General features: G+C 29.5%; 1 protein-coding gene across 19 annotated transcripts in view; it reads right to left on the bottom strand.

Annotated features, from left to right (window-relative positions):
• LOC107446121 (uncharacterized) overlaps nt 1-22,498 on the bottom strand; it is a 306,844-nt gene that overhangs the window by 27,415 nt on the left and 256,931 nt on the right. For 8 of the 19 annotated variants that reach the window (XM_087153889.1, XM_087153884.1, XM_087153885.1 and 5 more), the window contains 3 exons: nt 3,279-3,386; nt 1,932-2,104; nt 986-1,092 (listed from right to left, as the gene is read on the bottom strand). In XM_087153889.1, the coding sequence (XP_087010015.1) occupies nt 986-1,092; nt 1,932-2,104; nt 3,279-3,346 (348 nt within the window). In that variant the 5' untranslated portion in view covers nt 3,347-3,386. Of the gene's footprint in view, nt 1-985; nt 1,093-1,931; nt 2,105-3,278; nt 3,387-6,433; nt 6,738-7,497; nt 7,906-21,896; nt 22,143-22,498 lie in introns of those variants that run through there. The other 11 variants (XM_087153882.1, XM_087153892.1, XM_087153898.1 and 8 more) reach the window with 5 other exon arrangements.

Raw genomic sequence — 22,498 nt, 5'->3', positions numbered from 1 at the left:
AAGAAGAAAAAATCAGTTTCCCAGTATATGTCTGATATATTACTTTACAAAAAGCGGGTATTAGTATTGAGCAATTCTGCTAGTTTTTGGAAACTACTGGTCCTTAGGTATTTTAATTAGGACTGATCTGAACCAAGGAAATGCAACAATGTAATTTGATACTTAGAAATATTTTTGCCTGCTTCAGTTATAAAAAAAGAAAAAAGGAAAGAGTTGCGATTGCCTTATTAGGATCACTGGTTACCCATTGGTCAAATGCTTTATTCTTACTGGCTTGACTCCGTTTAAATGCCACATTTCAAATCATGGGTTGCAAAAACTGTCTCAATTGATGTTTGTCGTCGGATAGGTGTTCAAATCCTGCCTATGTACGTGTTTCAAGAAGTCACAAAATAATTTTCCTTTTTCATATTTATATTGAAATCACTATCAAGCCAGTAATTAAAAGTTAATAGTAAAATGAATATAAAACTACTTTAAAATTTTTATCTAAATACATTAAAAATGCCTGCTAGTGAAAATAGAAAGAAAAACTGCAGCGGTCGCCATAGCAACGCATGCACATTGTTTACTATTACTCTTGAACACAGTTGAAAAGTGTGATGACGTCCAAATAAGTTGTGCACGCCATCAAACCCAAAACAGCACCCACTTTGCCAATAGGTAAAAGAAATAATTTTATATGTATACACATAAAGTTTAGCTAGTAATTTGCAAGCGTTTTTTTCTTCTTTCTATTCGGGATAGAGAATTATGTACGTTCCTTGCTAAAGAATATATCATAACTTATTATTGGAGAATTTAACATGCTATAGTGTATGAACAGAATCACTACACAATATTATTTTACATATACATCAACAAATCAGCAGTACACATATACAAGTATTTTATCAGTTATATTGTTATTATTATAATATATTCAAGACTTTTTAAACATAAAAGCCATGAAAAAATAATGACATCTTCAAAAATGAATTCTTACATGTAGCATTGACTGATACACTGGAGCTAAAAGATCAGTGCCGAAAATATTAGGATTGCTAGAAGATACTTCACTTTTTTGAAGGTCATCACTTGAACCGCACTCTTCTGAAACAAAAATATATTAAAAATTTATATATTTTTCATTGCAAACATTTCAAAAAGCATTTTGCAACAAGGGAAAAAATACAAAAACCATTAAAAAAGTCACTTGCAGATAAAAACAGACACATTATAATAAATTTTGTCAGAAGTAATTTGAAAATTCTTGCACTAAGTGTGTCTTCAAGTGCTCTCAGATGTTCTTCAGTGTTGTATAAGTTATGCTCGTTTTGAAATTGAAATTATATCAACTAAATCTGAAAAGCAGTTGAATCTCTACTTCAGGAACTCCAAGGAGGTAAAAAATTTAAAATTATGTATAAAGGTATATTTAGCTGTTTGCATTTTTAAACTGAAAGTTGGGCAAAATTGAGATTTTTAATTCAGTTTTTAATTTTTAAATAAAAAATACCATATTAAAAATAATGAAATTATTGGAGATATTAACAATGAATTTGTTTTTAAATATTTATGTGAGAAATTATCATTAGCACAATATAGTACATAAAAAATAGATGTATAGAGTTATAAATATCTGAATAGATATGCAAATGTTCCAACAAGACCTGTTTCTCCCATAAGAAAATTAATTTTTTTAACCCTATGAAAGACATTAACCCTACATTAAAAAAATTTTTTTTTTTTTTTTTAAATTCCAGATTATATTATTTTATGTAAAAAAAATAAAGGCTTTGCAAACAAAATTTTACGTGAGAGCATTTACTAACATAAGGAACAATTTACATAGTTAACTGAAGAAAAAAGGAGCATAGAGAAAAAATACTGCTTTCAGGTAATGGTTATATGCTAAAAATTATCAGTCTCATTAACAAAAAGGAATGTACCTAATTTAATTTGACGGAGTTGGCTGACTGTTTCCTGTAATATGGCACACTTATTACTGCTGTTGATGGAGAGGGAGCACATGTCAGATGCGCTAGCAGAAAAGAAGCCTGCTAGCTCTTCTAGGTAGTCATTGGCAGACTCCCTACGACGTTTTTCATTAAGGCACTTGTTGCTGAAAAGATAATAATTTATTATAAAGGTTTAATTTATTCTGATTAAGAATAGATACTACATGAAAACATTAATCATTTGAGGAATTTTTTGCTTGGCAATAGTCAAATTTTTTTCTGATATGAATTTAGTTTGGTGAGTTAAAAAATTTCTTAAATAATTTAACTATTAACTCTTGCAATTGATAAGTTGTCACAGCTGAAAAGTTTATTTATCATAAGAAAATAAGTTAGGATATTATTTACAAATCATAAAAGATTCTTGGTTGCAGATATACCTTAAATTTTAAAGACAAGAATATAAGTCTGTCCAAAAAATAGGTATGTTTATTTTGAGAAAGCAAGTTTTTTAAATTAATTTTTTGTAATTTAAAATAATGTCTACACTAACTAATTAACATATATTGAAGTTCAAAAATTATTCTGGGTGTTAACCTTTAAATTCTGTGCACTGAACTTTTTAAAATTTGAGTTAGTACAGGATGTGAAAACTGAGAAATGGTAAAACAGTCAACCAGGAAAAATTTATATCAGGAAAACCTCAAATGACATACACAGCATTCTCAGATTTTATTAAGTAAACAATAACAGAATAATTAGTTCATAAGACTTTCATTTGCCATACATATTCCACTAAAGAGTTAGAAAACCTGCCAGAAATTATAGGTACCTATTGGGTACAAAATATAAAGTAATATTATTAATAATATTATATTATCACAATTATTCTATATTATAGGTACTACTGTACTGATATTGTGTACTACAATATTATCAGGGGTCTGTCTAGGTTTTTCTGAGAGGTACCTATTTTGTGAAAATTTAGACACAATATGTGAAAAATTAAAAATGATATTAAAAAATCAACACAAAAACATAGTAAAAATATAGATTTATCGTTTCTTAAGGATACAAAAATAAAATTTTAAGAAAAAGTACTTTGTAAAACTACCGTTTTTCCTAAAGTTGAATTTGTGAAACTACCAAATTTGTGATTAATTTGAATTTGAATAAAAACTGAATTTGTGAAGGTACCGCTAAACGGTAGTAAATTCAACGTGGACAGACCCCTGATTATCATATTATTATAGGTACATATTAAGATAATATCTAGTCTTAATAAAGGCTTAGATTTTATTGAAATTATATCACTAATTTTTTTGGATATATACTTACAGTTGAAATTGTAGTTTGAGGTCAGCCTCTTCAATCCTTTCCAAATTAACATTGGGCGATATATTCATTTCAAGTCAAAATACCTAAATAAAACTTCATTGGCTGGGCCTGTTGATAGAATAAAAAATATGTATTAATTAAAGCGTGAAATTTCTAAAAATATGACAAAAAATTTGTATTTATAAATAAAAAGAAAGCTATTACTGTCACTAGTGATGCTCACTTAATTGTGGCAATAGATACAACTGATATTGTGGTAAATAGGTTTTTTCCACCCTCACCAAATAAATAAGCAGGGCTGTGATTAAGGGATATGAAATGAGAACTCACTCAGGACATAACAAACTGATAATTAATAACTAGACAGTTAATAATATTCTAAATAATAATTTTTATACGTTTATTTTAAAGTTATAATATGTTTTTCGTTGTATCAGAGTTACAGAATTGTAATTTGTTTACCTTCCTTTATTAATTTATTTCATTCAAAACTATATGTAAATGCAGTGCATATATTTAAGTTTACCCTGGACCGTAAAACCCAAGACACACCACTTTAACCCATTTTAGGCCAACGATAAGAGTTTTCATAAAATGTATTATTTTCATCAAAATATACTTAAATCATATTCATTAATTCACTAATACAATAAAAAAAGAAGTTCGGGGTAGGAAAAAAATTTTACTTAAGAAATAAAATGCTGTGTACATTGCATCATTGGCCAAATCAATATAAAAATCTTTCAGTTGAACACTAGTTTAAGACATATGTTTTATTTTTATTTTATTTACAGTACTTGAAACTTTAATCCTTCATAAAAATATATGATTTTTCTCAAATGGAATATTTTCAAAAAGTCGAATTTGTCAGTAACTGTTTCAAGTTCAAAAAACTTTCTTAACAGGAAGAGTTTACTAGAATTGAACTATTAATTATTAATATTTTACAGACATCTTCTGAACCCTTAATAGTAGAAAAATAAAATAAGTGAAAAATAAACGACACAGTGTTAACAAGAAAAATATATATCAAGAGAAATGGTGCATCTAAGCACCTTCGGCCAAAAATGGGTCAAATAAAAATGCTATGCAAGATTTCCGTCATTAGAGGTTTTTTTAATTTCATAATTTATTTTTAAAACTTACAATGGCGTTTCAAAAACTAAAATGAAGGGTGATTTGAAGTTGACTAGATACATTTCTTAACATATCCTTTTTAAATTATTCATCCCATCTCTAGGTTTGCAAAAATAAACAAATGCAAACAATTTCCACTTTAGGGCCCTTAAGTCATTCAATTCTTTAACTGCTGATCCCAAAACTGATATTAAAATAATAAAATGTATAATAATGCTCAGTTAACATAAAAATAAATTGATGGGTTCACCACTTAAAATCTATTTGCATTCTATTTAACAAATATCAGATTTAATTACCAACATTTTAATATTAAATATATCTTAAAACGTAATATTGGTATGCACATTGCAAAATATAAAATTGAGATTATGGTGTTAAAAAAACATATCAATCAAACTATTATTATTAAGTTTTTGTTTTACACCATGGAAAAATTATTTTTAAAGAAATATTTTTTCACAAGAATTTTTAACACAATAGGATCAATAACATAATACATTCATTCATACTAAGCAAAGTTTGCAAAATCATAATTTTTTTAAAAAATAATTAGATAAAATCAGATTTTTTTTTTAATTTTAAGAATAACTTTTTTTGATTTAAATCAGATTTCTTAAAACTTTTTTTGACATTTAATAATTACAGCTCTAAAAAATGTACCTATTTTATCGTCAAATGTAGTTTATATACATCCCCTATCATTATTCGATTAGATGAAACCTTAAAAGTGGATTTAAATCGATATTTAAAAAATAAAAAAATTTAAGTGGTTAAAATGATGCCAACTCTGACACTAACTACTTTAATCGAGGAAAATGAAAGCAATACAAATGATAAGTTCATAAAACATAAGAATTACAAAAAGTTTATTAACTGTTAAAACAAAGAGATGTAACACACAGCCTTTTATCTACACAATCTGAACTATAACAATTAAGCTTCAAAATTCGGAGGAAGTGATAATACCTATCACCTTTTTTTCACACACAAATTTTTTATTTATTTATTTTTGTTGAACATTAGGAAAAAGTTTACTAGTACAGTATTTTAATAGGACTCTTCTTATAACACACTTCGCCTGTTAAACATCATCTTAGTCAAAAACCTGCATCTGTTAATATCACTTAAGTTTAAGTTGCATGCATTCTACAATTCTTTAAAACACTAAAGCGATTAAAAAGGTTGAGCAGTCAGAAAGGGAATGACATAGTTAGAATGGACACATGGCACTGGGTACCAAATTCATGTTTATAAATACACTAAAGCCAAACATAATTAAACAATGAATTTAGAAATAAAATGTATAATAAATGAAATTTCCTATTTGATATACTATTATTTTTCTGAAACTCTCTTTTATTGTCAATATTGTAAGTGAATAAAAATACCCTTATAACTTTTTTGCGGCAAATCTTGCTTCTGGACAGAGAATTTAACAAATGAACTTAGATTTTTTGCTGTCAGGTTTAAAATTCCAAAAAAAGTTTTTTATGAAGCTTATACATGCAAGAATGGTATGGGTTTTCCTTTACAACAAGCTGAGAAAAATCCATATAAATTGATCCACTGGTTTGCTAGATTAAAATATATAAAATACTATTAAATACTTAGAATCTACATTTAGAATCTAAGGGAAGCTTATTTCATAAGTAAAGCGTAATTTTAAAAGTGTGATATTTGTATAATTTTCATAAAATAATCTTTAAGCATTTTTTAAATAAGTATTATAATTCCTTGCTTATATCTGTCATTTAAATATATCTAAAATAAATTATAAACTGCCTTAAATATATCTTTGAAGCATTAATTGCTTATTAGTTTTAAAGCACAAAATCATACCTGACAGTTCTGTTTATAGGTAAAAACAATTTAAAAAAGACCCTGATATTATGAGACAGATTTGTCCCTAGCACTGTAAACTTTAGCTATGCCCCTGCAGAAAGGTCAGTTCTTTATGTGAAAAAGGTTTAAAGGAAAAACAAATTACAGGAAGAAAAAAATTAAGTCTAACTTACAGGTTGCAACATTTTTGCAAAACTAATGAGAAATAAGCTATCTTTAGATACCATTCATAGTTAGTGCTGATTAAGGCTCTCATTGCAAACATTATCATAAAAGATAAGGATCATAATTTTTACATTCCATTGCATAATTGCAAAGGGAAATGTGTTTAAAAACGAGTAAGGAATAATAGTGAACATTACAATTTGTTGTAAATGAAAAGCTTTATTTTTTATATACAAAGTTATAAATACAATCAGATGAAAATTGATTTATGTAATTCGATTGAATATTTAATTTTATATTGTAGAAAAGTGCGACGAGCTCTCCGCGTCAGCTTAGAGCTCTGTAAAAAATGATTAATTAATTAATCGAATTGTTTACTAAACTATTAGCAAAAATAGAGTTGAGAAGTTATATTGCTGTTGATGTAATATTTTTCGTTGTGAAGCAAATAGCAGACATTTAAATAAAATGCATTCGAAATTAATCACGTGATCTTGTCATTAAAGCAAAATAAACTCAATGATAAAAAAAGGAAGTTGAGGAATATTAATACAAGTTGCAAATTACCTTGGCTTGTTTGGCGAATTTATCAATTAATTCGATACGTCAGTTTTTTTAAATAATGTAATTTTAACTATAAAATAATAAATTGCGTAACATAAATACTAAGCAAACAAACCTAATTATATTTACAGGACAAATCACAACATAAACATTCCATAACAAATCACATTTCTAACGAAACAAAATGTAACAATTAAATATCTGATTTTTGTGTTCAGATAAGTATTTCACAAAGAAATTGAATCTAATTTATGAATGCTAAAACTTAGCAAAAACTTATTTTTTTCACGTAAATTCATTTCATTCTAGCCGCAGAGAATGACCCGAGAAATGTCGACGTCACGGATGGGGACGTGCCATTGGCGCGAGATCTACATGTACGTCGACGATACCACTACACTAAAAAATCATATTAATTATTTCCAATAAAACTAACTAAGTTTATCAGCACTTTGTATCATGGTAGGCTTTAATAACACTATTAGATAAAGCGATTTCAATTTCTCACCTAAAATAGGCCCAGCACTCCTCGAAAACATCATTTCAAAGCACCGATTCAGCGCAGCGGTTCCGACCCATTCTGGGACTAAACACAAACACACCGCGATTGAATCGTCGCTGACGAGGGACGATGTAGAAAAAAACAAAACATTCACCCAACATCCGGGCTAGTGTAGTCCTGCATTTTCAGAGTGTATTAATCCAAAGTGTTTTTGAGTTTATATTTCTCTGGAGCACAGTTTATAAACTTAGGAAATGATTTTATTGCGAAATAGCACACGAAATTTTGACGATACAGAAACAAGACTGAACTGAAACCATCCAAGAGGTGAATTCCGACTGCGTCTGCGCGAGGAACGACACATCGTTCCTTGCGGTAGCGGCGATCACGTGGTTTCCTTACAGGTGCTCTGTGAGCTAGCTTGGTGCGGCAGAGGCAGAGAGGTGACTGGCCGAACGTTGCGATGTCACTTTTTCTCCTGCGCATTTTTTTCTCGAAAAGTATTCAAAATTTATAAGTTCCACTGATCTCGATATCTAGAGTTCGAAATTTTAAATTTTTTTTAAACAAAATAATTAGGTTAGCAGAAATTATCATATTTTCTGAACATTTATTAGAAATAAATTGGCAGTAAACATTGTAACAGCTAATTTGTTAAAATGTTTAAAATTTAGTAGTACTAAACTTGACACAAGGCCGTTGAACTTGTCTGTTACGTTATTACTCGAAGTTGTGCGCATTACTTAGTGTTTTCACCTCAAAAATTCTTAGCAGAAATGGTCGATTCGTGAAAATAAAACGTTGAAATATAAAGATATTATCAGCAATATACTTTTATATTTATTAATAATTACGCGTGAATATTAAAGATAAAAAATTTTTTTATTAGTTATCACACAATCACTAATTTTCACTTCAAAATTTCAAATCATATCGTGGCATTTCTTATTTTTGTATATCAACTTAATTGTTATTAATATATTCTTATTTAAGCTTACCTATCTCATTAATATAAAATAGTAATGACTGAAGACAAGGGGCTCTAAAATTCAGCCGTTAATGGTGACATTTTATTCAGAAATTTGAAAAAAGTAATCTAACACTTGTGGTCATTTTAAAATGTATGAAAAATAACGGTTCTAAATCAAATTTCGTAAAAGTAAGTGCTTTATTAGAATTCAAATCTTTTTTTTTTTAATAAGAAATTTTTTATAAGAGGAAGAAAAAAAGATTTTTTTCCCCAGCTTTCTCCGGCATCTCTCTTATATCAATAAAAGCTTCAAAAAGAGAACATGCAGAGTTTCTTATGATACTGTAGTCAGCTTACACTTCATTTGAAAGAATCATTTACCGATGAAGTCTCATTTATAGCTGATATTTTCTTCAATTGATTTGGATATTTTGTTTAATTAATTTATAAAGTGTTAATTATTATTAAATCTGTACAAAACAATACCCGTATAGTACCTGCGAATCTATAAATATTTAATTTTTTTGCCTACTGAAATCTGCGTAATTTTAAGCATATAAAATTAGAAGCGTCAAGGAAAAGAATTTTACTTAATAAATAGTCTCTGCGAGTAACACTTAACATTAATGTTAAGTGTTACTATTGCATTAATGACTGAATTTACAGAATGAATTTTGATTGAAAAACGGATTTCTAGAAGATAACTCGATTACCGATATTTCAACTCCATTAAATAATTTAAAATTTATCGTAAAAAAAAAAGGTGAATACACAGAAACTTAGAGTAAAGTATAAAGTTTCAAATGCTGAAAGAATGTTTTCAAAATATCATTACCATTAAATTCAAAATAATTTCTAAAATTGAATAAGGTGAATATCGAAAAATTATAAAACTACCTGTAAACATTACTATGTTTTACATCACATCAGAATTACTAAAAAGCGTGAGCGCTATTATAACATTAAAGGTGCCGATAAATATAAAAGAGAAATAGTTGGGTAAAAAAAAAATTCGGAAGTAATTCTTACAACGCATTAATTAAAAAAATTGATTCGAACAAAATAAAATAACCTATGCGAAAAAGGATTCTGAATACTAAGGACATGCTGGGATAGCCTGGTTGGAAGGGTGCTGGACAAACATTTGTGAGAACGGGAGTTCGAATCCAGACGGCCGGAGTAAAATGGTGACTGGTGCACTTTAAATTTGCCAGGTCACAAAGTCCTCCATGTTCCTATAACAATTCAATACCTCTGGGGTTCTGAATTGGAGATTGATCGTTCTCTGGTTCAGGTCAAAATTACGATCTGTGGATGCATGATTGGGCTGGCCCTATAAACGAGTGTGACGTATGGGTGTGTCAGAAGTTGAATTCTTGGCAATAGATGGCGCTACTGGAAAACAAGAAAAATCACACCCCCTCTGCCTTAATAGCGGACGACAACAACAATACCAAGGACAATTAATTATGGACGCGTTTCAGCAAGGAAATAAATAAATAAAACTCTACATAACGCAGTTTTGAAAAGTAAAATCAAACACTTAATACAAAAGTAAGGAAAATTAAAAAAATACAAAAGTTATTTAAACATAATAGAGAAAGAAGGCTATCCGTATCGATGAATTAAGAGAAAAATATAATTATCTGGAATATCGTGATCTATGGTTGCATGGCATGTTATCGTGTTGGTTGCAAACTTTATTGTATGACTTAAGAAAAGTATCGAAGTAATGCTTCAGTCAAAGGATGGGAGGTTAATGTGTAATGGTTTGCAGGCCCCTTAATTGTTATTGATTGTGCAATTTACAAAGAACTCGGAACAATACGATGCTTTATGACCATCTGATACTGTTTGGGCTCTTATTAAATGGTACTAATTGTATCTTTCAGCAGGATAATGCTTCTGACCATACATCTAAATCCCCACAGGAATAGTTTAAAAAAGAAAAAGTTACTGATTAATTAGGCCAAAGTAAAGCTCAGACCTGAACCTTGTGGAAAATCTTCTGGTTTAATTTTTTCCCTGCTACTTTTAAACAGTTTTCATCTACCAATGAGTTAGATGTAAATATTGTAAAAATATGATAAAATATTTCTGAAACTGAATGTAACCACCAGGTTATTTCAATGATAAATAGAATGTTTCAGGTGCTGCGCATAATTTGAGGACCAATATACATATACTTTTATAGTTTTACTGTTTTTAGAGTAGGCTTGCACTTTGTTAACATTGGTTTTAGGGGTATTTTAATTTTTATTTATTTATTATGATTTGATCATTTATTGTATAATTCCAAAATTATGAAATTTATGTATACAGGTTGACAAAAAATAACTTGAACAGACATACATTTTAACTTAAATACTTATTAAAATAAAACAACTAAATTTTAAAAAACATAAAAATTTTAATACTTTATTTGCAAAAATTATTAAAGTGACTACTTATACTCTTAATGAAAAGCTGTAAACGTGTCAAAAGAAAACATCAAAAAATAATAATAATAATAATAGTAAATAAATAAATTCTAATGAAGTTCGTTACTTATCGTCTGGCATTTTGCCCCACTCCCTACACGAGAATTTTTTAAGGAAGCCTAATTCTTATGAGGTTTAGCACAAACCAATGCCTCTAAGATGGATTAAATGGAAGTTTAATTGGGTTAAAATCTGTGGATTAAAATGACCATTTTTTAGCAGTAATGAAGTCAGTAAAATGTTTACTTGCACCATTTTCGAGTGTCTTATCTCTGTGTTATAGCAGTCTGATGAATAATATAAAAATTTTATATACATGATTAGATGTATGCATAGATATCAACAGTTTATATAAAAGTGGTTTCAACTTAACTAAACTTTTATAATGTAAAAGAAAAATTTGGTTTTAAACTTTCATCATTGAACAGCAGACCCAATTTTGGGTTTACGATTATTAATGTTCAACTCCGTAGCCTTGTAATTTTCAACTCAATTCAGAAGACAACGGAACTCCTGGATCAAGTATTGGGAGATATTTGCCTTCGTGGAGGACTTTTTGATGGAACTAACCCGCATTTGCGTTTCATGGAGAGGAAGACCACGAGAACCTCCCACGGTTAGCCTGACGGCAAAGGGACTCTAACCCATGATCCGTCTACCACTGAGGATATTTCAAGTCAGCACTGTGGTCGGCGCAAGGTGAATGCGGAATTCGTATCGACCAGCCATTGCCGGGATCAAACCCCGGTTCACCTCATTGGAAGATTAGCCTTTAATGGTAGCGCGCTGTCTCTGGTTAAAATAAAAGCAGGTCCGCAAAGTGCTCATTTGATGTAAGATTTTTTGGGTATTGAATTCGGCAGACAGATTCTTAGTCTTATAGAGTACACCTAGGAGTATATCTGAAATGTTTTTGAGAGGCTTGGCGTGGCTACCACTACAACTATTCAATTCCAATTCACTAGTATATAAGACATGTTAACTAGATTCTAAGTCAGGGTACCATTTCATAGATTAAGGCTGACATTGTCGATAACAAACGCTCCACATTGGTGACCCGGAAACACGCCTATCACGACAGACACGCCCATTTAGATTTTAACATTAGATTTAACAGATGGTCCACACTGAACAGCTGTCTAGCCATTTGTGAGTACAACATTGTCCTCATCACGTTGTTTCTACTCAGTCTCGATCACACACAAAGTCGGCATTTATACACTCGACTGCTAATGGCAACACAGAAGCGACCACGACCGTGAACTTAATACAGCTCTCACGTTCAGCACTAAAAAACTAATGATCTTAATCCAGCTCTCTCGGCTTCTCACAAAACAACAAGGAATAAACGAATTCTGAAACTTTTAATTCCTCAACTCCCTCCTCCAATCCTAACACCTTAATTAGTTTTAAGCAATATATTAACCAAATTTTTCCACCGTCTAGCTGTTGCCCGATAGTTGTCGTTTGATTTCAGTTTTAACTATTTTCAAGAGATGTCCATGATATTGTCAATGTTCTTTGAACATTGAATTTTAGAAATAATTTAAAATCTACCCGGCAGCCATGAAATCACACAAATAAAAATAACTTCGTTACTAAGTTTTTATTTCTATGAAAATATAAAATTATAATAAATAAATACATAATGCATAATTCAACATTACATTACATAATTCAACATTACTTAAATTATTTCTTAAGGCAACCTAACAAAATAAGTCTAAATAAATACTTAAAGTATAACTAATTTCTTAGCACTACTTAAATTATTACTTAAGAAAACAACAAAAAAATATGAATAATATCTAGTGTTGACAATAGATAGAGAAATGCACGAGTTTATGGTGCCACATGAAAGAAATATATAGAGAGAGAGATTATCGAAAATAGCAACTATGACTTTTATGAGTTAATTTAAATAGAAGTATAGCTGAAAGTTTTATGTTCAAACTTTTAGATAGATTAGGAAAACAGATATTAAATAGTAATAACAATCTTTAAAAAATGGTGCAAAAAAATTTTACTTAAAATCTGAAGTGTAAATAAATATATAAACAAATAACGTGTTTCGACATATTACTCTTTACCTTTGCTTTTTTTTTTTTTTTTTTTTTTTTTGAGCTGCCGTGATAGTTTTTTTTCCAATCAAACTTACTAAAACAAAACGAAAACCGGTTTCAAAGTTTTTCAGTGATTTAGTGGGAATACGAAACCCAAAGCTTCACATCTAAAATTTTTCTTTCGTTTTTAAAAAGAGATCCATCTTGTAATGACTAAAAAATGAGAGGGAAAAAAAATTATTGAAAGCCACTATCGCTATATCGAACAGACAAAAAGCTAGCCTATTTTTAAAGATTGGTTATAGTTTTTTCATAGGTTCCTTTTAACAAGTACTTTTCCATGTAAAAAAATATACAAAGAATTAAACCAATGAATAAGCAAGGTAGAGAATGCATAATACGACCGTGATACTAAACTTGTCTTAGGAACCAGTTTTTTTTTAATGTCCCCCCCCTTTTTTTCCACAGCCGTAACCCGTTCGTCTTCAGACGATAAAAGAAATCTCCCTCCTCCGTTGTCGAAAAAGGGGAGGGAGATAATACGAAACAGAAAGACGGAGACCATAATATATATTTTTTTCAAAAAAAAATAATAATAAAAGAGGTATGGAAAGGGGAAAGGATAAGAGCACGAAAGGGGTAAAAAAAAAAGATGCCTAGGAATTATTAATCGTTCACGAAGAAGACGAGAATGGCCTGGGGGATTGTTGAGAGGCAAAAAACATCACAGGAAGACGATGAGAGAATGTAACCTGGAATATGGGTTACCAGGTAACAGAGTGCTTTCTAACGGGATGTTCGATAACCGCGAATAAGGATATAGAATGAAATTCCTATGGCTATCAGTTTCTGCTAGTGAGAGCTCATCGAAGAATATCTAAGCGGATATTTAATTAGGAGGTAACTAAGTTACTTCGCAAGCATAAATGTACACAAGGCGTGGTAATAAGAAAGTAACATTCGAAATTAAAACAAATCACAAAGGGTAAACTAACCAGTGAAGGAACACTTAAGCTTCGCTTGCCTTTTAAAAAATCATATTAATTTTAAAATTCGTAATTTTTGTTAAATGACAGTGTCAACATATTTGTTACTAATTGCAAATTATGTAAAAGAATTGTAGATAACTTACATAGTATTGTTTTAAAGTTTGGGAGATTCAAATAACAAGTAGTAAGAAGACCAAGTGAATGAACACCCAGTAAAGGAACACTTAACTTTGGTTATTTTTTAATGTGCTTTATGAATTCATAAGCCATACAAATATTTAAAAACAAGCCTATTCTTGAAATTATAACATATAAATACTTGGAAAATGTTAAAAAAAATTTTGTAATCATGAATTGAAAATTAAAGTGTCAACATATTAACACATACTGTTCATTCACTGGGAAATCTATGCCCAGTAAAGGAACATGCCTGTTCCCTCACTGGTTAGAAGTTGTTTTTCGTATTTTTAACATACTTTTGATGCGGAACATCACTAAAGGTACAAGAAAATTAAAGTTTATCTTTTACCTTCATTAACTTAAAAAAAAAACCTGTAAAGGAACACTTGCTCCTTAACTGGTTTTTCATCGTTTGGTGATCCAGTGAATAAACATCCTCTTATCTCAGTACTTTATTATGCTTTGATGCTTAAAAAAAATAAAACGTAACTTCAATAACTATATTTTGAATTCTCTTTTCCACAGTGAGAAAATTAAAACTATTACATGAAATTAATTCCACTTCAAACATATAAATACAAACACTCACCTTATAATTTTTTCAAAGAAACAAGGTGTTGCGGAGATAATAACAAATTCAAAAAATTTCCCAGAAAAGTCTATTTGACCAGGAAATCCAAAACATTACTAGATGACTTCCTATTGTTTGGCAGTAAGCTATTGTTACCAATCAATCAAAAGAAAAACTTTCAAATTCTTATTTTTAATCAATATATATGAAATGTTCCTTCACTGGGTAGTGTTCCTTCACTGGTTGGTTTACCCTACAAATCACACAGGGGAACACATATTTCTTCATGAAATTTTTAAATTTCCTCTCTCAAAACTACAGTTTTGATGGGTTTTTTTTTAATGACAATTTTAGTCTTTGGCGAAATGTACAAGCTTAAAAACGTTATATATAACAGGGGTCACATAAAGGTTACAACGAACTTCTAAAGGAGTTAGGGCAAAACATCAAAATTAAAATTTCATAGGCACCCATGCCAGAAAATGTCATCATACGCCGTTAGGGGCGCTGCTTCCCAATAATGAACTGTTTCTTCGTGAGTTTTCGAACAGATCATATTAGAGACATTTCCGGTCATGGGTACCCTATGCAATTTTAATTTTGATGTTTTGCCCTAACTCCCCTAAAAATTCGTTGCAATATTTATGCTACCCGCTGTTACGTTTATTACGTATATTACGTTTTTAAACGTGTACATTTCCACAAAAAAAAGACTAAAAATGTTATTTTAAAACAAATTTGTTCGGTTGTTCAACGACGGTTATAAAATAAAATATTAAAAAAAATCCGAGAAAGAAATTTTTTTAAATTCAATAATCGTATTATCAATAAAACTCTTAAAATAACATGTTTTATACCAAATTTTGCAGGCCTAGTCCAGTCTAATTTTAAATTTGTTTTTGGTACAAAATATTTCTTGAAAATGAATAAAATAAGTTGAATTATAGTTTTTTTGAAGATTTTTTATAAACGTTGATAATATTCATCAGAGTTCGTTCTTTATTCTTGAATTAGGTCATTTCATTTTGAATTGAAAAGTTCGAGAAATATTATTGCAAATTTTTATAAATTTTGCTATATCTTTTTACTGGCGTTTTATTTAAATAATTTTATAAAAATAACCAAAATATCAAATAAATTATGGTTCAAATAAATAAATTATGTTTAAATAAAAATATAATTACAGGTTTGAAAAATCATTACTAGTTTAATAAATTTTAACTCTCGGAACCCCTGTGACGTCTCCACGGAACCTTAGAGCTCCGCGGAACACCATTTGGGAACCACCATTGTAGAATACTAGTGACCTAAAAAATATCTTACTGTGCTTCATTCCGGTAAAAAGCATGAATTTAAAATTTAAAAATTAGAATAATATTATGATAAACGACCATCTATTAAATCGTGTTTTTCTTTTACTTTCTCATCTTATAAAAGATGTGTCCACTTTAAGAAAGGTTTAAAGCACAGGAAAATTCTATGAAAACACCACCTTAGGAAAAAGTGTGCCTTATCACTACATTGCCTCAAGCTCTTTTCATAAAATAAATCATGACATTTTTCTTCATTTTGACAATATAAATTTTCAAGAGCAATAATAAATATAAATTTCTGTGACCCTAAAAATATCTTAAGATGCTTTATTCTGATAAAAACATGAAAATTAAAAATTAAAATAATATTATGATAATCAACTATCTATTAAATCATTTTTTTTTTTTTTTTTTTTTTTTTTTTTGATGTATTCTTTTTCTTCATTTAAAATATATTGTCTAGTTTAAAAAAGGTTAAAGCATAGGAAAATTTCACAAAAACATTATCTTTAGAAAAAGTGTGCCAAGATCTTTCTATGAAATAAGGTTGCAACATTAAATAAATAATTCCTAGAAATTAAAGCGGTATGATATTCGATTAAAAACTTCATTCATTTAAAAAAATTTACAAATTGGAAATTCCAATTAGTTACTCCTATTCCTGGAATTTCCTGTTATTTCCAATTTGTATATTTTTCAAGCGAATGAAATTTGTAATCAAATATTAAGGTTACAACGTATTTACATTTCCGTTCTTCATGACAATATGAATTTTCAAAAGCAAATATGTATTTTTAAAAAAAAATCGCGTTTGTCTTATAAATTTCACATAATCTTAACGAATATTCTTTTATATTATTTCAAAATTTGAAGAGGTTGGCGTGGTTTTATAAATCGAAACCCTCACAAAACCACGATTTCTCTGGTCTACTCCAGGTGCGGTGCGTGTATGAGAGAAAATCATTCTTCTCAGTCGACGCATAGAACCTATCTTCATCGAGAAGCGATTACAGCTGCTCCATCATTTCCGTCCCTTGCATAAAAAGAAATCTTGATACTTCTCTTGCCAAGACAGCTGTTGTACGAGAAGGGGTGGACGCTTTCCCATGCAAGCAGCCATAATGCTCCATTGCCCCCTCTCCCCCCACGCCCCTCAGTGAAAGAAAGGATGGGGGCCCCTCATATTATACACGTAAAAAAAAGGCTCTCTTCTTTAGGTAACACCGTTTCTGGGTCTGATGTCGAAAAGAAATTCCGAAATGTTTTGAGAATAAACGTTTTTTGGGGAAACAATTAGAAAGAAAATTCAAGTTAATTTAACAGTAATATCATGAACGCATAGGAAGATACAAAATTATTCAATAAATCGAAAATTCGAACATCCTAAAACATTTTAGATGAACTAATGATTGTGTTGGCATTTTAAAAGTTGGGTAACTCTTCTTTAGGTAACACCGTTTCTGGGTCTGATGTTGAAAAGAAATTCCGAAATGTTTTGAGCATTAGCGTTTTTTGGGAAAAACAGTTAGAAAGAAAATTTCATTTCATTTAACAGTAATATCATGAGCGCATAGGAAGATACAAAATTATTCAATAAATCAAAAATTCAAACATCAAAAATCATAATTCCTAAAACATTTTAGATGAAATAATGATTGTGTTGGCATTTTAAAAGTTGGGTAACTCTTCTTTAGGTAACACCGTTTCTGGGTCTGATGTTGAAAAGAAATTCCGAAATGTTTTGAGCATTAGCGTTTTTTGGGAAAAACAGTTAGAAAGAAAATTTCATTTCATTTAACAGTAATATCATGAGCGCATAGGAAGATACAAAATTATTCAATAAATCAAAAATTCAAACATCAAAAATCATAATTCCTAAAACATTTTAGATGAACTAATGATTGTGTTGGCATTTTAAAAGTTGGGTAACTCTTCTTTAGGTAACACCGTTTCTGGGTCTGATGTTGAAAAGAAATTCCGAAATGTTTTGAGCATTAGCGTTTTTTGGGAAAAACAGTTAGAAAGAAAATTTCATTTCATTTAACAGTAATATCATGAGCGCATAGGAAGATACAAAATTATTCAATAAATCAAAAATTCAAACATCAAAAATCGTAATTCCTACAACATTTTTGATAAAATAATAACTGTGTTGGCATTTTAAAAATTATACAATGTATATTGATTTCTGGAACAAAAAACAATACCATGAAAGGAAGTACACATATTATTTAAACAAGTACAGTTCACAATTCGCGAGAATATAAAATTATCCCGATGAATAGGGTTCTTGTCTGGATAAGCATTTACTAACTAAAATTAATAATAAATTAATAAGTAAATTAATTAATTATTAAACAAAATAATTATTAAAAATTAATAAGCATATTAAATTGAAAAAGGAGGGTAAAACTCCCAAAACTACTTTTACTAACTACTCCTCTTTCTCAACTACTTTTACCACTACTACTGCTAGTTTTAACTACTATTACTTTTAACTACTTTTTAGTAAAAAAAAATTTTTTTTTCTAGTTTGAATTTTGAGAAGGAAAAAAAAAATAAACAAATAATAATTTTCAGCAAATTATTCCATACAACGTAGAAACAGAAAAGTCGAACAATTTCATGAAGTTGTACAAAACTATTTTCACACAACTTTTAGCTTATGTTTCATTTTTCTAACTCAATTAGCAGCTATATTTTATTATAAGCATGATATAAACATTGAGATATAATCATTGGAGATACACCAAACTACTAACTAATAAAGATTAATTACATAGTATATAAATTAATTATTGGACTTACTAATAGTTGATTTATACGAGAAATAATAATAAAGATTAACAACACAGTGTACATTATAAATTATTAGCTTAATTGATAGTTAAGTTATACGAGTAGTAATAACAATAAAAGATTAATTACAAAGTGCATTATAGATTATTCCTTGGCTTACGAGTAATATTTGTTAATTTTAAGAGAATTTGTTAACTTATACGAGTATATAATTTATGGCTAATAGTTAATATATACGAGTAATAATTATAAAGATAAATTACACGATATATGATTATAAGATAAGTTATACCAGTAATAATAATAACGATGAACACAATACACATTATAAATACTCCTTAGCTTTATTAATAGTTAAGCTATGTGAGTTAATTACACGATACTTATTATATATTAATTACCTTTCCGTTCGCCGAATAATTAATTTAAAAGAAAATAAATAATTAAAATCAGTCAAGCAACGAAAATTTGAAATATTTTATTAAAGAAGACACAAAAATTTTTTTAGAAAACAGCCTTAGTCTCAAAACCGCAAAACCCATGCATGTCTTAAAGAAGAAGAAAAAGTTATCGGAAAGACGAACAGCTGTCGAATCTTTCATTTCAATATGAGTAAAAACGTGACTTTTGACACGTAGCCTGATAACTTGGGCCTCCTACTCTCTTCCCAAATGGTTTAATGAACTCATTGAACATATGTATACATTCTTATAGAATATTTTATTCAAATCAATCTCGTCTGGAGATATTAGATCTTTAATGTCACACATCGGTTGGTGAGATATTTTATTTAGTTATTAATTATATGATGGTCTACAGGTAATATAATAAGTTATAATAATCAAAATTATTTAGAAAAACAGTTTGTTATTTAAAAGAAATCACGATTTTCATATAGGTAACATGACGTTCCCGACTATTATTCGGTGGTGGAAATTCCAGAGACATTTGAAGAGCCAACCTAAGATATAATTCGACGCAAAAATGTCACCTTAATTGAGATGTGACTTATCACTATAACTACCTAAAGTTTTTCTGATTTATAGACTTTGACTATTATTCGGCGGTGGAAATTCCAGAAACATGTAAGTACCAACCTAAGAAATAATTCGATGCAAAAATGTCACCCTAATTGAGATGTGACTAATCACTATAACTACCTAAAGTTTTTCTGATTTATAGACTTTTGACTATTATTCGGTGGCGAAAATTCCAGAAACATGTAGGTACCAACCTAAGAAATAATTCGATGGAAAAATGTCACCTTAATTGAGATGTGACTTATCACTATAACTATCTAAAGTTTTTCTGATTTATAGACTTTTGACTATTATTCGGCGGTGGAAATTCCAGAAACATGGAAGTACCAACCTAAGAAATAATTCGATGCAAAAATGTCGCCTTGTTTGGGATGTGACTTATCACTATAACTACCTTAAGTCTTTCTGATTTATAGACTTTTGATGAAGTAACATTATTTAAACACAACAAAATTTAAAATTCGCAATATTGAGCGTTAGTACCAATTCAACGTAGCATTATTATATTTTTTGTAAATATTAAGTAAATATTTGCTATTAATGTATAACATTATGTTTTAAGTCATCACTATGTTTCGATGTGATTAGTTGTTTTCATTCAGAATCTAAGCGTCGGTATTATTTGTAGCAGAATTTTGTGGAATGGTTTGAACTAAGGGAGAAAATGCAGTATAAAATGTGCTTACTTAATGATGGCACAGGATTTCAAGTTAATTAATGATAAAAAAATAATAAACGAAACAATAAAACAAGTTTCTGGCTGATAGACTACACTTGTTCTAGAAAAGTGCCTTAAAGCTAACTGTAGGTACACTGAGAAAAAAGTATGGTTAAAGTACCAGAATATGGTAAAATTTATCTCGCGTTTCTCGCTCTATGGAGAACATCAAAAAGCTCGTTAATTTTTACTGAATCACTTAGATAATGATTTGGGTAAAATAAACAATATAATATGGTTTTAATTTGGGGAGTTACCATGAGCCATAAAAACCATTTTTTGGGTTAAATTCACTTAATAGTTTTGTATTTGCTACTAAATGTGTGATAATAAGAACTATAATTTTGAAAGCCAGATTTTCCGGTAAACCGCTACCATATGAAAGGAATAATAGCCAAATTATGACAATTAAATGTAAGGACTTTTCCATAAGGATAAAGTATAGTAACTCAATTATTTCGTTCTTCATAATTATGTTGGTGAAACAAAAGATTCATATTATTAATGTAAATATATGCATATATTTTGATCTGAAATTAGATGAATCCGATGTATTATAATTTTAATATATAAAAGGTAGCCAACACAAGAAAATATCAGATAAGTTCAAAACAAAATGTTGCATTTTCGCAATTGTATTCTTAAATGGTTTAATCCGAAGCTACCAGTCTTGTAATTTTGAGTCCAACCCCAAAGAACTCCGAGATCAAGCATTAAAACTAACTCTCCTTAGTAGAGGACTTCTTGATGGCACTCGACTGCATTTACGTAATAATGAAAAGAAAACCTGGCCACGGTTAGCCCGATGGTCAGGGGATTCTTTTTGGTAATGTGCTTATTAAAAATGTTTTGATGGAAAAAAAATGTAGTATAAAATGTGTTTACTTTTAAATGGGCCACGGTGGCGCAAGGGATAAAGTATTTGCCTCACAATAAGGAGAGCATAAGTTCGAATCCCATCGGTGGTTTTGATTGATACGAATTCTGCACCCGGCTACAGAGTTGAACATTGATTGTCGTAATTTCAGGATTGGTTCGGCTGTTCCATGCCGGTTATTAAATAAAATTTAATACTTGATGAAGCAACCTGATTCCTCGAGCTAACATTGACTTCAAAATATAAAAGGTAAATATAAAAGGTAAAGGTAAAAAAGTAATAAGCGAAATGTTTTAATTGATGTTTGGCTGATTGCCCGCTCTGTAAAGTAGCAAAAATTAAAACCTACTACTCTCTTAATGCAAAAATATCACTTATTTGTAAGCAATCACAAATCTTCGTTACCTTTGTACCTTTTGCGATGTCAGTTGATTCGACTAATAACATTTGTTATGGTAACATTAACTTGTGCTTTTTGTTTTGATCAATAGAAAAAAAATGCAGTATAAAATATGTTTACGTTAAGTACTTGATACATATCGTACATTGATCTGACAAAAAGCTACAAATCAGTAACTAATTAAATAAACAATAAGCGCAACGTTTAAACAGGTTTCTGGCTAATTGCCCACACACACTCCAGAAAGTAGTAAAACTCAAAATTTATAGTAACACTATTCTCTTAATACACGTGCAACACACGTCACATTTACAAAATCATAAATCGTCATTCTATTTGCTGATGTAAGTTGATTCGCGATGGATTTATCATTTAAAACGATTCATAAGAGAACGAGAAAAAAAAACTATCCACAGTTTCTGTTCGTTAATTTGTCACATTAATGTAGGAGGGTTATTAAAATAGAAGTGGGCAGTTAATTCATCCAACCGTTTCCGTTGCTTCATGTTGCTGTTTCCGTTTCTTTCATTCTCTGCTCTGCCATAGTTTTTTTCTGTCCTTTTTTTAACGCTGCTTATCGATTCTCGCTTATTTTAAAGATTAAGAA

The sequence above is a fragment of the Parasteatoda tepidariorum genome, chromosome 10 (genome assembly GCF_982258835.1).
Source record: "Parasteatoda tepidariorum strain Cologne lab strain chromosome 10, Ptep-v5.0, whole genome shotgun sequence".
NCBI classification, from domain to species: domain Eukaryota; kingdom Metazoa; phylum Arthropoda; class Arachnida; order Araneae; family Theridiidae; genus Parasteatoda; species Parasteatoda tepidariorum.
This window is presented reverse-complemented; position numbering and strand designations above follow the sequence as displayed.